Source organism: Caretta caretta, chromosome 5 (assembly GCF_965140235.1).
Source record: "Caretta caretta isolate rCarCar2 chromosome 5, rCarCar1.hap1, whole genome shotgun sequence".
Classification (NCBI taxonomy): Eukaryota; Metazoa; Chordata; order Testudines; family Cheloniidae; genus Caretta; species Caretta caretta.
In genome coordinates, this window is record NC_134210.1 from 129,942,719 (window position 1) to 129,959,915 (window position 17,197).

Genomic DNA, 17,197 nt, shown 5'->3' on the forward strand with positions numbered 1-17,197 from the left:
AGTGGAGTGCCCCAAGGGTCAGTCCTGGGGCCGGTTTTGTTCAATATCTTCATAAATGAACTGGAGGATGGTGTGGATTGCACTCTCAGCAAGTTTGCAGATGACACTAAACTGGGAGGAGAGGTAGATACGCTGGAGGGTAGGGATAGGATACAGAGGGCCCTAGACAAATTGGGGGATTGGGCCAAAAGAAATCTGATGAGGTTCAACAAGGACAAATGCAGAGTCCTGCACTTAGGACAGAAGAATCCCATGCTACAGACTAGGGACCGAATGGCTCAGCCGTAGTTCTGCAGAAGAGGACCTAGGGGTTACAGTGGATGAGAAGCTGGATATGAGTCAACAGTGTGCCCTTGTTGCCAAGAAGGCCAATGGCATTTTGGGATGTATATGTAAGGGAATTGCCAGCAGGTCGAGGGACGTGATCGTTCTCCTCTATCCGACATTGGTGAGGCCTCATCTGGAGTACTGTGTCCAGTTTTGGGCCCCACACTACAAGAAGGATGTGGAAAAACTGGAAAGAGCCCAGCGGCGGGCAATAAAAATGATTAGGGGCCTAGAACACATGACTTATGAGGAGAGGCTGAGGGAACTGGGATTGTTTAGTCTGCAGAAGAGAAGAATGAGGGGGGATTTGATAGCTGCTTTCAACTACCTGAAAGGGGGTTCCAAAGAGGATGGCTCTAGACTGTTCTCAGTGGTAGCAGATGACAGAACAAGGAGTAATGGTCTCAAGTTGCAGTGGGGGAGGTTTAGGTTGGATAGTAAGAAAAACTTTTTCACTAGGAGGGTGGTGAAACACTGGAATGCATTACCTAGGGAGGTGGTGGAATCTCCTTCCTTAGATATTTTTAAGGTCAGGCTTGACAAAGCCATGGCTGGGATGATTTAGTTGGGGATTGGTCCTGCTTTGAGCAGGGGGTTGGACTAGATGACCTCCTGAGGTCCCTTCCAACCCTGATATTCTATGATTCTGTAGCAATTCCTTAGCTTATCCACCAGATCCTGAAGCTGACCACTTCATTCTACCAAGCTGGACACGTTTCAAGTCCATTTGAATAACTATGAAATTAATCCGCATGTTTCATTATTTCTACTACTATTATTATGGACCAGGACACCGTTGTGTTAGATGCTATACAATCTCAGAACAAAAAACAAACTTAAAAAAGCCCCAGTCCCTGCTCCAAATATCTTGCTGTCTAAGTATAAGACAACAGATTGACTTTTTCTTTGACCTCCCCATCTATCAATAAAAACTGTTTCCTGGAAGAAGTCTGTACATTTTTTCTACAGAAACAGCTCTGTGAATTCAGTCTTCATAAGTACTAGATACTAAATTGTTCAGAGCAGGAACAACTACGAATAAACCTTTACTGATTGTTTTCAGAATTTCTTCCACTGGTGCTGGCAACACTGAGGGTAAGAAATTATGAATATCCGTAAATGTACACAAGATATAATTGATTCAGGTACCACTTATCTCTGAACCATGCGACTGTCCTGGACCTTTTTGCTGGAGAGCAGACTGCGTCCCACTGATGGTAATGGGGCTTGGAGTGGATGCCGCTATCTCACAAATACTTGCACATGGGAGGATGGGGGCCTTCTTTCTGTATTTAAAATGCGCTTTCTCTTTGCCCTGTTTCCTTTTGAACAAACTATATTTCTGAAGGGGAAATTAACTATCCAGGGCAAAAAATGATACTCATTAGATAAAATGCTTTCAAATCCCAAAAAGACACTGAGAAAATTAGAGCTATTTTCCTAATCTTGCAGTAAATGTAGGTAGTGATGGTAATGATTATGGTTAATTGCAGTAGTGGCGTGAGGTTTCAGGAGGTCAGGGTACCATTTATTAGGCACTGTCCAAACATACAGTAAATGGCAGTTTCTGCTACTCTTAATAGCATATTCAAAAACAAAAAGGCAACAAAGTGATGTTTTTAGTGTTTCTTTAACTATATCCTAAAACATTTACAGACTGCATAGTTGTTCAAGTATTTGAATGTATTCAGCAGTACGTTTGTGTGACAGCAGCTGACTTGCTTCCTTGTCAGAAAAACAATACAACAATTCAACTGTTCATAAATGATTTCAGGTCTTGTTATATTTCCATTTTTTATTTAGTCATCACTATACACTAGCAACAGATTAAATACAGGCTTAATATGAGTGAGCTAAAAACTGATAGTTCTCAACTGTTCCTTAGAGTTGAAAGACCAGAGTAGAACAAACGGCTCTTCTGTTGAAATTTTTGCAGATTCTTAATTTGTTAGATTGCTCAGAAAAATACCCTTAGAAGGAATTTTTTTTTATAGATATAAAAATTACAGTTGGCAGGTTTATGATGTGTTTAACTCTGGTCAGTAGTCTATTTGAAAATATTTTGTTGCTGGTAGGTGAGATTTTTAAACTATTACTGAGTGTTTAATTTTGAGATTAACCAGTAGAATATGTAATTAGCTGTTTTAACTGAAAAGGCTATTTATAAACCACTTTTGAGCCAGATATGTTTGTACAGCACCTAGCACAATGGGGTTCTGGTCCGAATGGGCTTCCTAGGTGCTACAATAATACAAATAGTAATATTTGAAATGAATTTTTATGCCAGAATTACTATTTTATTAAAACTGTTTTCCATCATGGGCAAATGGCCGATTGAGCAGTACTTACCTTAATACATTTGGAACGTTCAGGTTAAAATTGGCTCCACTGCTAATTTAAAAAAAAAAAAAAAAAGTCTGGGAAGTACAGACTTTAATCTTTAAAGCTTCTATGTGAAATGGAACAATGGCATTTTCAATGCAGGTTCACTTTCCATGAATTCTGTGAATGTTTTGTCTCAAGGAAAATGCTTGTATGGCAGCAAGGATACTCCTACTTTGTGTTAAATAGTCTTGCAAGATGTTAACAGATTGTGAATACCTCTCTTCATGGCCTGCTCATAGTGTACACTGCTCATGTGTTGGTGACGGTTAAAAGGAGTAATGTAACCTGGAAGGTCTAGATTCCCTTCAGCTCCACAAACATATAAAACAGATGCTTCTCATTAATGGTGGGCCTGGGGATAACCAGGGTGCTATGGTCTTTTGCCTAATAGTTTACAGTCTAGATTTTAACTTTAATGTAGCTTGTTTTGCGGACAGCCTTTCTGAGAGAGAGAGCTTCGTGATGACCATACTCACAGAACAAGCTGTCAATATGCTCTTCACTAAAACGACCACGTGATCTTTGGGTGCCTGACCTATCTGGTCTAGAGGCTTACTCCTGTGAAACCTTATTACTTGCTTTGCTTTTTCTAGCTCTATTCAGTGTGTGGGTAGCAAAGAGAAATATATTAGAACCCTGGTCTCTGAAGTACTGTTAGGTGGAGTATTTAAAGGAGTGGAGCAGAGACCAAGGCAGGGAAATAAATATATCTGGTCAGAGCTCAGACTGAGGGGAAACAGGAAATCTGTAGGACCATTGATTTTTTTTTTTTTTCTTATTGGCAATACAATACTGCAGGAATGGGAGGGTGACAAAGAATAAAGGCATTTTTATGGTAGTGGAATCTGAGGCCCTGACTTCATGAAAATCTGAAAGGATTAGTACTATTCTAGAAAACCGTTTATAAACAGGGTTGTTTAGTTGCCAGTTTGGTTTCAAAAGTGTGTTTATCCAGTACCCTCATGTTGTGGGCTGGGAAGGCTATGTTGTGAGGCATAACATTCCTGTACTTACAGTTTGCTTTTCATGTAAAAAGAAATGCATGTAAACAAATGTCATGCTTTTCAGCAAAAAGGGAGGTCAAGGTAGTTGAAATTTGGTGTGGACATTCCAGCATTGACTTTCAGATTTGAAGTCCCATTGAGGTCAGAGGGAGGTATTAGATATTCATCATTCTTGAAATCTGGCAGTTGCAGAATTACAGACTTAAAAGCCTAACTTTAGGTCCCTAGGTCTGATTATCTTGGTGTGTCTGGTGTATGGCATGAGCAGGTGCTGAGATAATAACTTAATAGACCTGTCACTTATTAGTAATACGGTATTGGGGGGTTTGAGTTACCATTGTGCCTCTGTGTAATGAGGGAGCAGAACATAGGAAATCTATAGGAGGGACTTGAGACGAGTTCTAGGAGTGGGTCTTTCTTTTTAGTTTAGCCAGCAAACACTGAATCATATGTAGATGGGAGAGCGCTCTCCTGTCGGCATAGAGCATCTTCACCAGATGCAACACAGTGGTGCAGAGCTGCGCCAGTATAGTGCTTCTAGTGTAGACCTGCCCATAGCTACCTCCTCTCATGGAGATGGATTAACTATGACAACAGGAGACACTCTCCTGTTGGCGCAGTAGCATCTTCACTAAAGCGCTACAGAGGTACAGCTGCATTGCTGCAGCTTTTTAAGCGTAGATTGATCTGTTCTCCATTGGGTTCCCAATAGGCAGCTTACTGTGCCAATTTATGGTGTACATCCTATTCTCCAGTGAAAACTCTTGAAGTAGGATCAGTTATATGGTGTAAAAATATTCATAAAACAGGGTAGACTGATTTAAATCAATTTTCAGTTGTGTTCTGCATTTACTTAATTTTCCTAAAGAAAGGATGATTCTTATTAGTTAGCAACCATTAAAACGTGTTGTTGGCAAATAAACAGAGCCTTTACGCTAAATGTGTTTGCTTCCTTTTGCTTACTAGGATACACTATATCTGTCTGGATACATTTATCTAAGAAGTTGCATAGTTTAACTCACATTTATTTAGAATATTAAGTGTTACATTTTTTATTGTGTTAAGAAATGTACCATTCACCATTTTCTATTTATTAGGTGATTAATTTTTTTTACTAGCAATTTGTATCAAGCTCTAGCTGGATTGAAATTTGAAATTCAGTTTAAAATACACAAGTGACATTTTAAATAAAACTGCCTTAAATGTGGTGGATACATAAACTTTCTTCCTTATCAAAACATGTTTTGCCTTTAAAACTGATTTTTTTTTTTAAATAAAACAAAGTATTACTTGTAGTAAATGAATTTAACTGTGTCCTTTTGTCACTGCAACCTTCAGGACTTTAGCGCTTGTAGATCTTTTCTTCTCACACCTAGTTTTATTCCTAGATTGGAAGAGTAAAACAAACCTTCCTGATCTTTTTTTTTTAATTCCTAATGGGTTTCTTAACTTTGGATGAAGTAGTCACTGAATTTTAAGTAGTTAAATGAAATGAAGAAAATATTTTCTCAGCCCTAGTCTACACTAGGACTTTAGGTCGAATTTAGCAGCGTTAAATCGATGTAAACCTGCACCTGTCCACACAATGAAGCCCTTTATTTCGACTTAAAGGGCTCTTAAAATCGATTTCCTTACTCCACCCCTGACAAGTGGATTAGCGCTTAAATCGACGTTGCTGGCTCGAATTTGGGGTACTGTGGATACAATTCGATGGTATTGTCCTCCCCGAGCTATCCCAGAGTGCTCCATTGTGACCGCTCTGGACAGCACTCTCAACTCAGATGCACTGGCCAGGTAGACAGGAAAAGAACCGCGAACTTTTGAATCTAATTTCCTGTTTGGCCAGCGTGGCAAGCTGCAGGTGACCATGCAGAGCTCATCAGCACAGGTGACCATGATGGAGTCCCAGAATCGCAAAAGAGCTCCAGCATGGACTGAACGGGAGGTACGGGATCTGATCGCTGTTTGGGGAGAGGAATCCGTGCTATCAGAACTCTGTTCCAGTTTTCGAAATGTCAAAACCTTTGTCAAAATCTCCCAGGGCATGAAGGACAGAGGCCATAACAGGGACCCGAAGCAGTGCCGCATGAAACTGAAGGAGCTGAGGCAAGCCTACCAGAAAACCAGAGAGGCGAACGGCCGCTCCGGGTCAGAGCCCCAAACATGCCGCTTCTATGATGAGCTGCATGCCATTTTAGGGGGTTCAGCCACCACTACCCCAGCCGTGTTGTTTGACTCCTTCAGTGGAGATGGAGGCAATACGGAAGCAGGTTTTGGGGACGAAGAAGAAGATAGCTCACAGCAAGCAAGCAGAGAAACCGGTTTTCCCAACAGCCAGGAACTGTTTCTCACCCTGGACCTGGAGCCAGTACCCCCCGAACCCACCCAAGGCTGCCTCCTGGACCCAGCAGGCGGAGAAGGGACCTCTGGTGAGTGTACCTTTTAAAATACTATACATGGTTTAAAAGCAAGCATGTGAAAGGATTAATTTGCCCTGGCATTCGCGGTTCTCCTAGATGTAGTCCTAAACCCTTTGCAAAAGGTTTCTGGGGAGGGCAGCCTTGTTGCGTCCTTCATGGTAGGACACTTTACCACTCCAGGCCAGTAACACATACTTGGGAATCATTGTAGAACAAAGCATTGCAGTGTATGTTTGCTGGCATTCAAACAGCATCCGTTCTTTATCTCTCTGTGTTATCCTCAGGAGAGTGAGATATAATTCATGGTCACCTGGTTGAAATAGAGTGCTTTTCTTCAGGGGACACTCAGAGGAGCCCATTCCTGCTGGGCTGTTTGCCTGTGGCTAAACAGAAATGTTCCCCGCTGTTAGCCACAGGGAGGGGGGAAGGTTGAGGGGGTAGTCACGCGGTGGGGGGAGGCAAAATGCGACCTTGTAACGAAAGCACATGTGCTATGTATGTAATGTTAACAGCAAGGTTTACCCTGAAAGAGTGTAGCCACTGTTTTATAAAATGTGTCTTTTTAAATACCGCTGTCCCTTTTTTTTTCTCCACCAGCTGCATGTATTTCAATGATCACAGGATCTTCTCCTTCCCAGAGGCTAGTGAAGCTTAGAAAGAAAAAAAAACGCACTCGCGATGAAATGTTCTCTGAGCTCATGCTGTCCTCCCACACTGACAGAGCACAGACGAATGCGTGGAGGCAAATAATGTCAGAGTGCAGGAAAGCACAAAATGACCAGGAGGAGAGGTGGCGGGCTGAAGAGAGTAAGTGGCGGGCTGAAGAGAGGGCTGCAGCTCAAATGTGGCGGCAGCGTGATGAGAGGAGGCAGGATTCAATGCTGAGGCTGCTGGCGGACCAAATCAGTATGCTCCAGTGTATGGTTGAGCTGCAGCAAAGGCAGCTGGAGCACAGACTGCCACTGCAGCCCCTCTGTAACCAACCGCCCTCCTCCCCAAGTTCCATAGCCTCCACACCCAGACGCCCAAGAACGCGGTGGGGGGGCCTCCGGCCAACCAGCCACTCCACCACAGAGGATTGCCCAAAAAAAAGAAGGCTGTCATTCAATAAATTTTAAAGTTGTAAACTTTTAAAGTGCTGTGCTTAAAGTGCTGTGTGGCATTTTCCTTCCCTCCTCCACTTCCCCTCCTGGGCTACTTTGTAGTCATCCCCCTATTTGTGTGATGAATGAATAAAGAATGCATGAATGTGAAGCAACAATGACTTTATTGCCTCTGCAAGCAATGATCCAAGGGAGGAGGAGAGGGTGGTTAGCTTACAGGGAAGTAGAGTGAACCAAGGGGCGGGGGGTTTCATCAAGGAGAAACAAACAGAACTTTCACACCGTAACCTGGCCAGTCATGAAACTGGTTTTCAAAGCTTCTCTGATGCATACCGTGCCCTCCTGTGCTCTTCTAACCGCCCTGGTGTCTGGCTGCGCGTAACCAGCAGCCAGGCAATTTGCCTCAATCTCCCACCCCACCATAAACGTCTCCCCCTTACTCTCACAGATATTGTGGAGCACACAGCAAGCAGTAATAACAGTGGGAATACTGGTTTCGCTGAGGTCTAAGCGAGTCAGTAAACTGCACCAGCGCGCCTTTAAACATCCAAATGCACATTCTACCACCATTCTGCACTTGCTCAGCCTGTAGTTGAACAGCTCCTGACTACTGTCCAGGCTGCCTGTGTACGGCTTCATGAGCCATGGCATTAAGGGGTAGGCTGGGTCCCCAAGGATAACTATAGGCATTTCAACATCCCCAACAGTTATTTTCTGGTCTGGGAATAAAGTCCCTTCCTGCAGCTTTTGAAACAGACCAGAGTTCCTGAAAATGCGAGCGTCATGTACCTTTCCCGGCCATCCCACGTTGATGTTGGTGAAACGTCCCTTGTGATTCACCAGAGCTTGCAGCACTATTGAAAAGTACCCCTTGCGGTTTATGTACTCGCCGGCTTGGTGCTCTGGTGCCAAGATAGGGATATGGGTTCCGTCTACGGCCCCACCACAGTTAGGGAATCCCATTGCAGCAAAGCCATCCACTATGACCTGCACATTTCCCAGGGTCACTACTCTTGGTATTAGCAGATCTTTGATTGCGTGGGTTACTTGCATCACAGCAGCCCCCACAGTAGATTTGCCCATTCCAAATTGATTCCCAACTGACCGGTAGCTGTCTGGTGTTGCAAGCTTCCACAGGGCTATCGCCACTCGCTTCTCAGCTGTGAGGGCTGCTCTCATCTTGGTATTCATGCGCTTCAGGGCAGGGGAAAGCAAGGCACAAAGTTCCATGAAAGTGCCCTTACGCATGCGAAGGTTTCGCAGCCACTGGGAATCGTCCCAGACCCGCAACACTATGCGGTCCCACCCATGTGTGCTTGTTTCCCGAGCCCAGAATTGGCGTTCCACAGCATGAACCTGCCCCATTAGCACCATGATGCATGCATTGGCAGGGCCCATGCTTTCAGAGAAATCTGTGTCCATGTCCTGATCACTCACGTGACCGCGCTGACATCGCCTCCTCACCCGGTATCGCTCTGCCAGGTTCTGGTGCTGCATATACTGCTGGATAATGCGAGTGGTGTTTAATGTGCTCCTAATTGCCAAAGTGAGCTGAGCGGCCTCCATGCTTGCCTTGGTATGGCGTCCACACAGAAAAAAGGCGCGGAACGATTGTCTGCCGTTGCTCTGACGGAGGGAGGGGCGACTGACGACACGGCTTACAGGGTTGGCTTCAGGGAGCTAAAATCAACAAAGGGGGTGTCTTTACATCAAGGAGTATTTCAGGCAGGACTTCATGGAGGGTTCCAATAAGAAATGGTGCACCTAAGTTACCGTTCTTATTGGAACAAGGAGGTTAGCCTGGCCTCTGATTGATACGGCTAGATTTACCTCGCTGCACCTTCTCTGTGAGTGACTGCAGTGTGACCTAGAGGAATGAGTCCCCTAGACAGGGGAGGAGGCAAATGAGTTCAAAACAAATCTGATCTATTTCTTGTTTTGATCCACTCCATCTATCTTTTACATCTTTGGCTGGCAGCAGACGGTGCAGAAGGACTGCATGCCATCCACATCTCATGGCTGCTCGGCAGAAGATGGTACAGTACGACTGCTAGCAATCCGTATCGCCTGCCTGCTCACCATAAGATGGTTCAATAGGACTGACTGCAGGACTAAAGAGAATGACCTGGTCAAGTCACTCCAAATTTAGTCCCTGCGCCCATGTCTGCCCAGGCGCTCCCAGCTGACGTGGCCAGGAGCACCTCGGACACGACGAGGACGACTACCAGTTGTATTGCACCGTCTGCTGCCAGAAGGCAATGGGTTGCTGCTACTGTGTAGCAAAGCCGTACCGCGTCTGCCAGCAGCCAGGAGACATAGGGTGACGGTTACCTGAGCGGGCTCCATGCTTGCCGTGATATGGCATCTGCACAGGTAACTCAGGAAAAAAGGCGCGAAACGATTGCCCTTGCTTTCACGGAGGGAGGGAGGGAACGGGGGCCTGACAATATGTACCCAGAACCACCCGCGACAATGTTTTAGCCCCATCAGGCATTGGGAATCTCAACCCAGAATTCCAATGGGCAGTGGAGACTGCGGGAACTGTGGGATAGCTACCCACAGTGCAACGCTCCGGAAGTCGACTCTAGCCTCGGTACTGTGGAAGCGCTCCGCCGAGTTAATGCACTTAGAACATTTTCTGTGGGGACACACACACTCGAATATATAAAACCAATTTCTAAAAAACCGACTTCTATAAATTCGACCTTATTCCGTAGTGTAGACATACCCTCAGTATCTGTTGAAGAAGCTTCTGCTTTTTAAATCTGGTTTGGCATGTTGTCAAACTCGGGTTCCAAGTGCTTAGCCAGTGACTTTCACCAGTTCGGTGTTTTGACTTTCTTTTAAAACTCGGCAGTAAACATGTACAGCCTAATATTATTTTTGTCTAATTTAAATCATTTTAATAAATTGTTATGAGGCCTTTAATATAGGCTGTTATTTTAAAATTTAATTTGATTTATTTTTAAATTCTGTATTTATATTAAATTCATTTTCAATAAAAAAATCTGGTATTTAAAAATATTTTTAAATATCAGTTTTTATACATCCTGTTGTAAGATACTTCATATGAAAAACACAGCAAATACTGCATCACGAATAGAAATGTTATGAGTGCTTATTTGCAAATCAAATTGGCACATCAGTTGTCTGAAATAAGTTTGAAGAGTAATCTACAAGTGAGTCAATGGCTCTATAAAAAGTTAATTTGCCAACAAGGCATTCAGAAGGTTTCAGTTGCTTAGCGCTTATCTACTCTTGAAATGCTTCAGCAGCACAGCTGCACTACTGTGGCACTCTAGTGAAAATGCTCTCCCTTCAGCATACTAGCGTCTCCCTTCAGCATAGCTAATCCACCTCCACAAGCGATAGTTATGTTGATGGGAAAAGCATTGTCTACAGCGGAGGTTAGGTCAGTGTAACTGTGTCGCTCAGCGGTGTGGATTTTTCACTAAAATTCCCAGAGAATGCATTCTGTATTTGGAAGGTGTGTGAATTTGGAGGGGATACGCTATATTAGTCATGCATAAAAAGGTTGAATTCCAACTTTACATGCAAATTAGTCATCCAATCTATTTCTTGCATTAGTTGGATGTCTGCTAAAACGATCCCCAGTGAGATAGTTGATGTTGACACTAAATGGTGGTCATTTTTAGGTTTGCATTCTCAATGCTGAGGCAGAGCAGTTGATCCATATGAATGACCGTTTCAGGCTGTCTGCAGCTCAGGACAAATGACATCACTGGGTTAAACTTGTGTGTTTAAGATATTTGTTCACAAACATGAAGTTTAGAAATGGACTTAAGTTCTTGCATTGTGGAGCATCTCTTGTGTGGTGATATTCAGTTCATAGATAAACTGTTAAAGGAAAACACATTAATAAACTTAAAATAGCCTACAACATGGTGTTTGATTTGTAAACTAGCAGACTGACTAGTTAACTCTCTCAGAACTTTGTTTTGTACCAAGGTGTTGTTTGCACTAGGGAATTTCATAAAAAGATTCTTAGTGGTGCATTTCCACCAGGGTAGCAGTAGTGGGAGTGCTAGTGTAAACTAAGTTCTGGAGGCTGATGGTGGTTTTTAATCTCACTTTGTCTAACCTCATGCAAGGACTTGAAAACACCAGTGTTCCCAGAAGCCTTCTCTATGCTTGTATCACTGTTGCTAACCTAGACCAGAGCACAGATTAAGTTCTTTGAGTTCGGGGAGAACTTGTTATATTCATACAGAATGTTGAATTGCTTTATGTGCAAATCTCAGTGCAATTTTCACTTTGCGGAGGAGGTATTATACTACCTCCATTTTATAAAGCATACATGAAAAGAAATTCCGAACAACTTAAAAGAATATTTGCAGTGACTTAGTTTTAAGAACAGGTTTCAGAGTAACAGCCGTGTTAGTCTGTATTCGCAAAAAGAAAAGGAGTACTTGTGACACCTTAGAGACTAACCAATCTATTTGAGCATGAGCTTTCGTGAGCCACAGCTCACATCATCGGATGCATACCGTGGATACTGCAGAAGACATTATATACACAGAGACCATGAAACAATACCTCCTCCCACCCCACTCTCCTGCTGGTAACAGCTTATCTAAAGTGATCATCAAGTTGGGCCATTTCCAGCACAAATCCAGGTTTTCTCACCCTCCGCCCCCCTCCCCCACAAACTCACTCTCCTGCTGGTAATAGCCCATCCAAAGTGACCACTCTCCTCACAATGTGTATGAAAATCAAGGTGGGCCATTTCCAGCACAAATCCAGGTTTTCTCACCCCGCGCCCCCCCCCCTCAGAAACACACAAACTCACTCTCCTGCTGGCAATAGCTCATCCAAACTGACCACTCTCCTTACAATGTGCATGATAAGCAAGGTGGGCCATTTCCAGCATAAATCCAAGTTTTACCAGAACGACCGGGGGGGGGGGGGGGGTAGAAAAAAACAAAGGGAAATAGGCTACCTTGCATAATGACTGAGCCACTCCCAGTCTCTATTTAAGCCTAAATTAATAGTATCCAATTTGCAAATGAATTCCAATTCAGCAGTTTCTCGCTGGAGTCTGGATTTGAAGTTTTTTTGTTGTAAGATAGCGACCTTCATGTCTGTGATTGCGTGACCAGAGAGATTGAAGTGTTCTCCGACTGGTTTATGAATGTTATAATTCTTGACATCTGATTTGTGTCCATTTATTCTTTTACGTAGAGACTGTCCAGTTTGACCAATGTACATGGCAGAGGGGCATTGCTGGCACATGATGGCATATATCACATTGGTGGATGTGCAGGTGAACGAGCCTCTGATAGTGTGGCTGATGTTATTAGGCCCTTTGATGGTGTCCCCTGAATAGATATGTGGGCACAGTTGGCAACGGGCTTTGTTGCAAGGATAGGTTCCTGGGTTAGTGGTTCTGTTGTGTGGTATGTGGTTGTTGGTGAGTATTTGCTTCAGGTTGGGGGGCTGTCTGTAGGCAAGGACTGGCCTGTCTCCCAAGATTTGTGAGAGTGTTGGGTCATCCTTCAGGATAGGTTGTAGATCCTTAATAATGCGTTGGAGGGGTTTTAGTTTGGGGCTGAAGGTGACGGCTAGTGGCGTTCTGTTATTTTCTTTGTTAGGCCTGTCCTGTAGTAGGTGACTTCTGGGAACTCTTCTGGCTCTATCAATCTGTTTCTTCACTTCTGCAGGTGGGTAGTGTAGTTGTAAGAACGCTTGATAGAGATCTTGTAGATGTTTGTCTCTGTCTGAGGGGTTGGAGCAAATGCGGTTGTATCGCAGAGCTTGGCTGTAGACGATGGATCGCGTGGTGTGGTCAGGGTGAAAGCTGGAGGCATGTAGGTAGGAATAGTGGTCAGTAGGTTTCCGGTATAGGGTGGTGGTTATGTGACCATTGTTTATTAGCACTGTAGCGTCCAGGAAGTGGATCTCTTGTGTGGACTGGACCAGGCTGAGGTTGATGGTGGGATGGAAATTGCTGAAATCATGGTGGAATTCCTCAAGGGCTTCTTTTCCATGGGTCCAGATGATGAAGATGTCATCAATATAGCGCAAGTAGAATAGGGGCGTTGGGGGATGAGAGCTGAGGAAGCGTTGTTCTAAGTCAGCCATAAAAATGTTGGCATACCGTGGGGCCATGCGGGTACCCATAGCAGTGCCGCTGATCTGAAGGTATATATTGTCCCCAAATGTAAAACAGTTATGGGTAAGGACAAAGTCACAAAGTTCAGCCACCAGGTTAGCCGTGACATTAACGGGGATAGTGTTCCTGATGGCTTGTAGTCCATCTTTGTGTGGAATGTTGGTGTAGAGGGCTTCTACATCCATAGTGGCCAAGATGGTGTTATCAGGAAGATCACCGATGGATTGTAGTTTCCTCAGGAAGTCAGTGGTGTCTCGAAGGTAGCTGGGAGTGCTGGTAGCGTAGGGCCTGAGGAGGGAGTCTACATAGCCAGACAATCCTGCTGTCAGGGTGCCAATGCCTGAGATGATGGGGCTCCCAGGATTTCCAGGTTTATGGATCTTGGGTAGTAGATAGAATATCCCAGTCGGGGTTCCAGGGGTGTGTCTGTGCGGATTTGATCTTGTGCTTTTTCAGGAAGTTTTCTTGAGCAAATGCTGTAGTTGCTTTTGGTAACTCTCAGTGGGATCATAAGGTAATGGCTTGTAGAAAGTGGTGTTGGAGAGCTGCCGAGCAGCCTCTTGTTCATATTCCGACCTATTCATGATGACAACAGCACCTCCTTTGTCAGCCTTTTTGATTATGATGTCAGAGTTGTTTCTGAGGCTGTGGGTGGCATTGTGTTCTGCACGGCTGAGGTTATGGGGCAAGTGTTGCTGCTTTTCCACAATTTCAGCCCGTGCACGTCGGCGGAAGCAGTCTATGTAGAAGTCCAGTCTGCTGTTTCGACCTTCAGGAGGAGTCCACCTAGAATCCTTCTTTTTGTAATGTTGGTAGGGAGGCCTCTGTGGATTAGTATGTTGTTCAGAGGTATTTTGGAAATATTCCTTGAGTCGGAGACGTCGAAAATAGGATTCTAGGTCACCACACAGAACTGTATCATGTTCGTGGGGGTGGAGGGGCAGAAGGAGAGGCCCTGAGGTAGGACAGCTGCTTCTGCTGGGCTGAGAGTATAGTTGGATAGGTTAACAATATTGCTGGGTGGGTTGAGGGAACCATTGCTGTGGCCCCTTGTAGCATATAGTAGTTTAGAAAGTTTAGTGTCCTTTTTCTTTTGTAGAGAAGCAAAGTGTGCGTTGTAAATGGCTCCTCCTGAAGGTCGAAACATTTACAACGCACACTTTGCTTCTCTACAAAAGAAAAAGGACACTAAACTTTCTAAACTACTACATGCTACAAGGGGCCACAGCAATGGTGCCCACATATCTATTCAGGGGACACCATCAAAGGGCCTAATAACATCAGCCACACTATCAGAGGCTCGTTCACCTGCACATCCACCAATGTGATATATGCCATCATGTGCCAGCAATGCCCCTCTGCCATGTACATTGGTCAAACTGGACAGTCTCTACGTAAAAGAATAAATGGACACAAATCAGATGTCAAGAATTATAACATTCATAAACCAGTCGGAGAACACTTCAATCTCTCTGGTCACGCAATCACAGACATGAAGGTCGCTATCTTACAACAAAAAAACTTCAAATCCAGACTCCAGCGAGAAACTGCTGAATTGGAATTCATTTGCAAATTGGATACTATTAATTCGACATTGGTGAGGCCTCATCTGGAGTACTGTGTCCAGTTTTGGGCCCCACACTTCAAGAAGGATGTGGATAAATTGGAGAGAGTCCAGCGAAGGGCAACAAAAATGATTAGGGGTCTGGAACACATGAGTTATGAGGAGAGGCTGAGGGAGCTGGGATTGTTTAGCCTGCAGAAGAGAAGAATGAGGGGGGATTTGATAGCTGTTTTCAACTACCTGAAAGGGGGTTCCAAAGAGGATGGCTCTAGACTGTTCTCAATGGTATCAGATGACAGTACGAGGAGTAATGGTCTCAAGCTGCAGTGGGGGAGGTTTAGATTGGATATTAGGAAAAACTTTTTCACTATGAGGGTGGTGAAACACTGGAATGCGTTACCTAGGGAGGTGGTAGAATCTCCTTCCTTAGAGGTTTTTAAGGTCAGGCTTGACAAAGCCCTGGCTGGGATGATTTAACTGGGAATTGGTCCTGCTTTGAGCAGGGGGTTGGACTAGATGACCTTCTGGGGTCCCTTCCAACCCTTATATTCTATGATTCTATGATTCTAATTTAGGCTTAAATAGAGACTGGTAGTGGCTAAGTCATTATGCAAGGTAGCCTATTTCCCCTTGTTTTTTTCTACTCCCCCCCCCCCCCCTCCCGTCGTTCTGGTAAAACTTGGATTTATGCTGGAAATGGCCCACCTTGCTTATCATGCACATTGTAAGGAGAGTGGTCAGTTTGGATGAGCTATTGCCAGCAGGAGAGTGAGTTTTTGTGTGTGTGTTTTTTTGAAAAAAGGGGGTGGGGGGGGTGAGAACCTGTGTTTGTGCTGGAAATGGCCCACCTTGATTTTCATACACATTGTGAGGAGAGTGGTCACTTTGGATGGGCTATTACCAGCAGGAGAGTGAGTTTGTGTGTGGGAGGTCGGAGGGTGAGAAAACCTGGATTTGTGCTGGAAATGGCCCAACTTGATGATCACTTTAGATAAGCTATTACCAGCAGGAGAGTGGGGTGGGAGGAGGTATTGTTTCAAGGTCTCTGTGTATATAATGTCTTCTGCAGTTTCCACAGTATGGAAGTTTCCACAGCTGTGGCTCACGAAAGCTCATGCTCAAATAAATTGGTTAGTCTCTAAGGTGCCACAAGTACTCCTTTTCTTTTTAGTTTTAAGAAGTAATTGCAGACTTCAGTGTTTAAAAACTTACTTGTATAGTTTGCATGAGGAAGTGTCCTTTACTTGGGATTTCCTGGCTGCTATAATTCTTCATTTGGAAGAATTATGAAATCTAATGAAACCTGGAGAGTAGTTGGGTGGCGAAAACGTTTTGAGGGTCTGTCTTTCCAATACACAGTGAATTTAAGGGATATCGCCAGCCCAAAATTTTAGAGTGTGTGTGTGTGTGATTTTTGTTTTTTTACACAGATTCTTGAAACCTTAAAATGTTTTCCCATCTTAAAAAGGTGTGAGTAAGCCCATTTCTTGGTTTTTAATGGTCGCTTGCAGTGTTTGCATTCCAAACACAGAAAGAGAAAGTGATACTGACTAATAGTCTTTCTTGTTCAAGATTAACAAAAAAGCAAAAGCTTTGGGTTTTTTAAATGTTTTCGTTTTTAAATCATGTAAAATATTAACACCGTATGTAAGGGCACAGTTTCACGAGCACAGCTTTTAATCTGACGTGTCAGATTACTTTGTTCTATAAAAACAATGGTTTTATATGTTGATTAATTGCTAAAGTATGCTGTAAACATGAAATCCAGACAATTTTAGTGAAATAATGTAAAATATTTTTAGATACAACTATCTTTGAATCCCATGAAAACTTGGTGGTTGTTCATCCATATGTACCTGTTTTAAAAAATTCTTCTTTCCCATTGTGTCAGAGAAGTAGCATGGAAAACAAACTAAACACAGGGTGCTCTCAAATGCTCAGAACAAACAAGCTGGAACATACTTTCTTCGGTTACAGTGATCTTAGGTGATGTAACGAGCACACATTTTTCAGACAGGAGTATCTTTAAGTTTGTGAAGTTCCTTCAGTGTCCTATAGAATGAAAAGTAGAATCCTCATCAGAAGCAAAGAGTAATTTTAGTTTTCAAAAACATCTACAGCATTTCTGTTGTGAGACAAAAGTGCTATATTAGCTCTGTGTGTGTGTGTGTGTGTGTATACACACATATATATAACCAGTAAGTTACTTTCAGTTTTGTTGTTTTTATAGGGGAATAGTTGGTGTTGGAATGTGTGTGTGG

At 43.7% G+C, this 17,197-nt stretch overlaps 2 protein-coding genes across 5 annotated transcripts in view; both read left to right on the forward strand.

Annotated features, from left to right (window-relative positions):
• Positions 1 to 17,197, forward strand: part of GAK (cyclin G associated kinase) — a 142,363-nt gene that overhangs the window by 14,075 nt on the left and 111,091 nt on the right. The window lies entirely within an intron of this gene.
• Positions 5,551 to 7,322, forward strand: LOC125637240 (uncharacterized). The gene is made up of 2 exons (XM_048851489.2): positions 5,551 to 6,145; positions 6,734 to 7,322. The coding sequence occupies exons 1-2, from the start codon at positions 5,584 to 5,586 to the stop codon at positions 7,252 to 7,254; spliced, it is 1,083 nt and encodes a 360-aa protein (XP_048707446.2). The 5' UTR covers positions 5,551 to 5,583; the 3' UTR covers positions 7,255 to 7,322.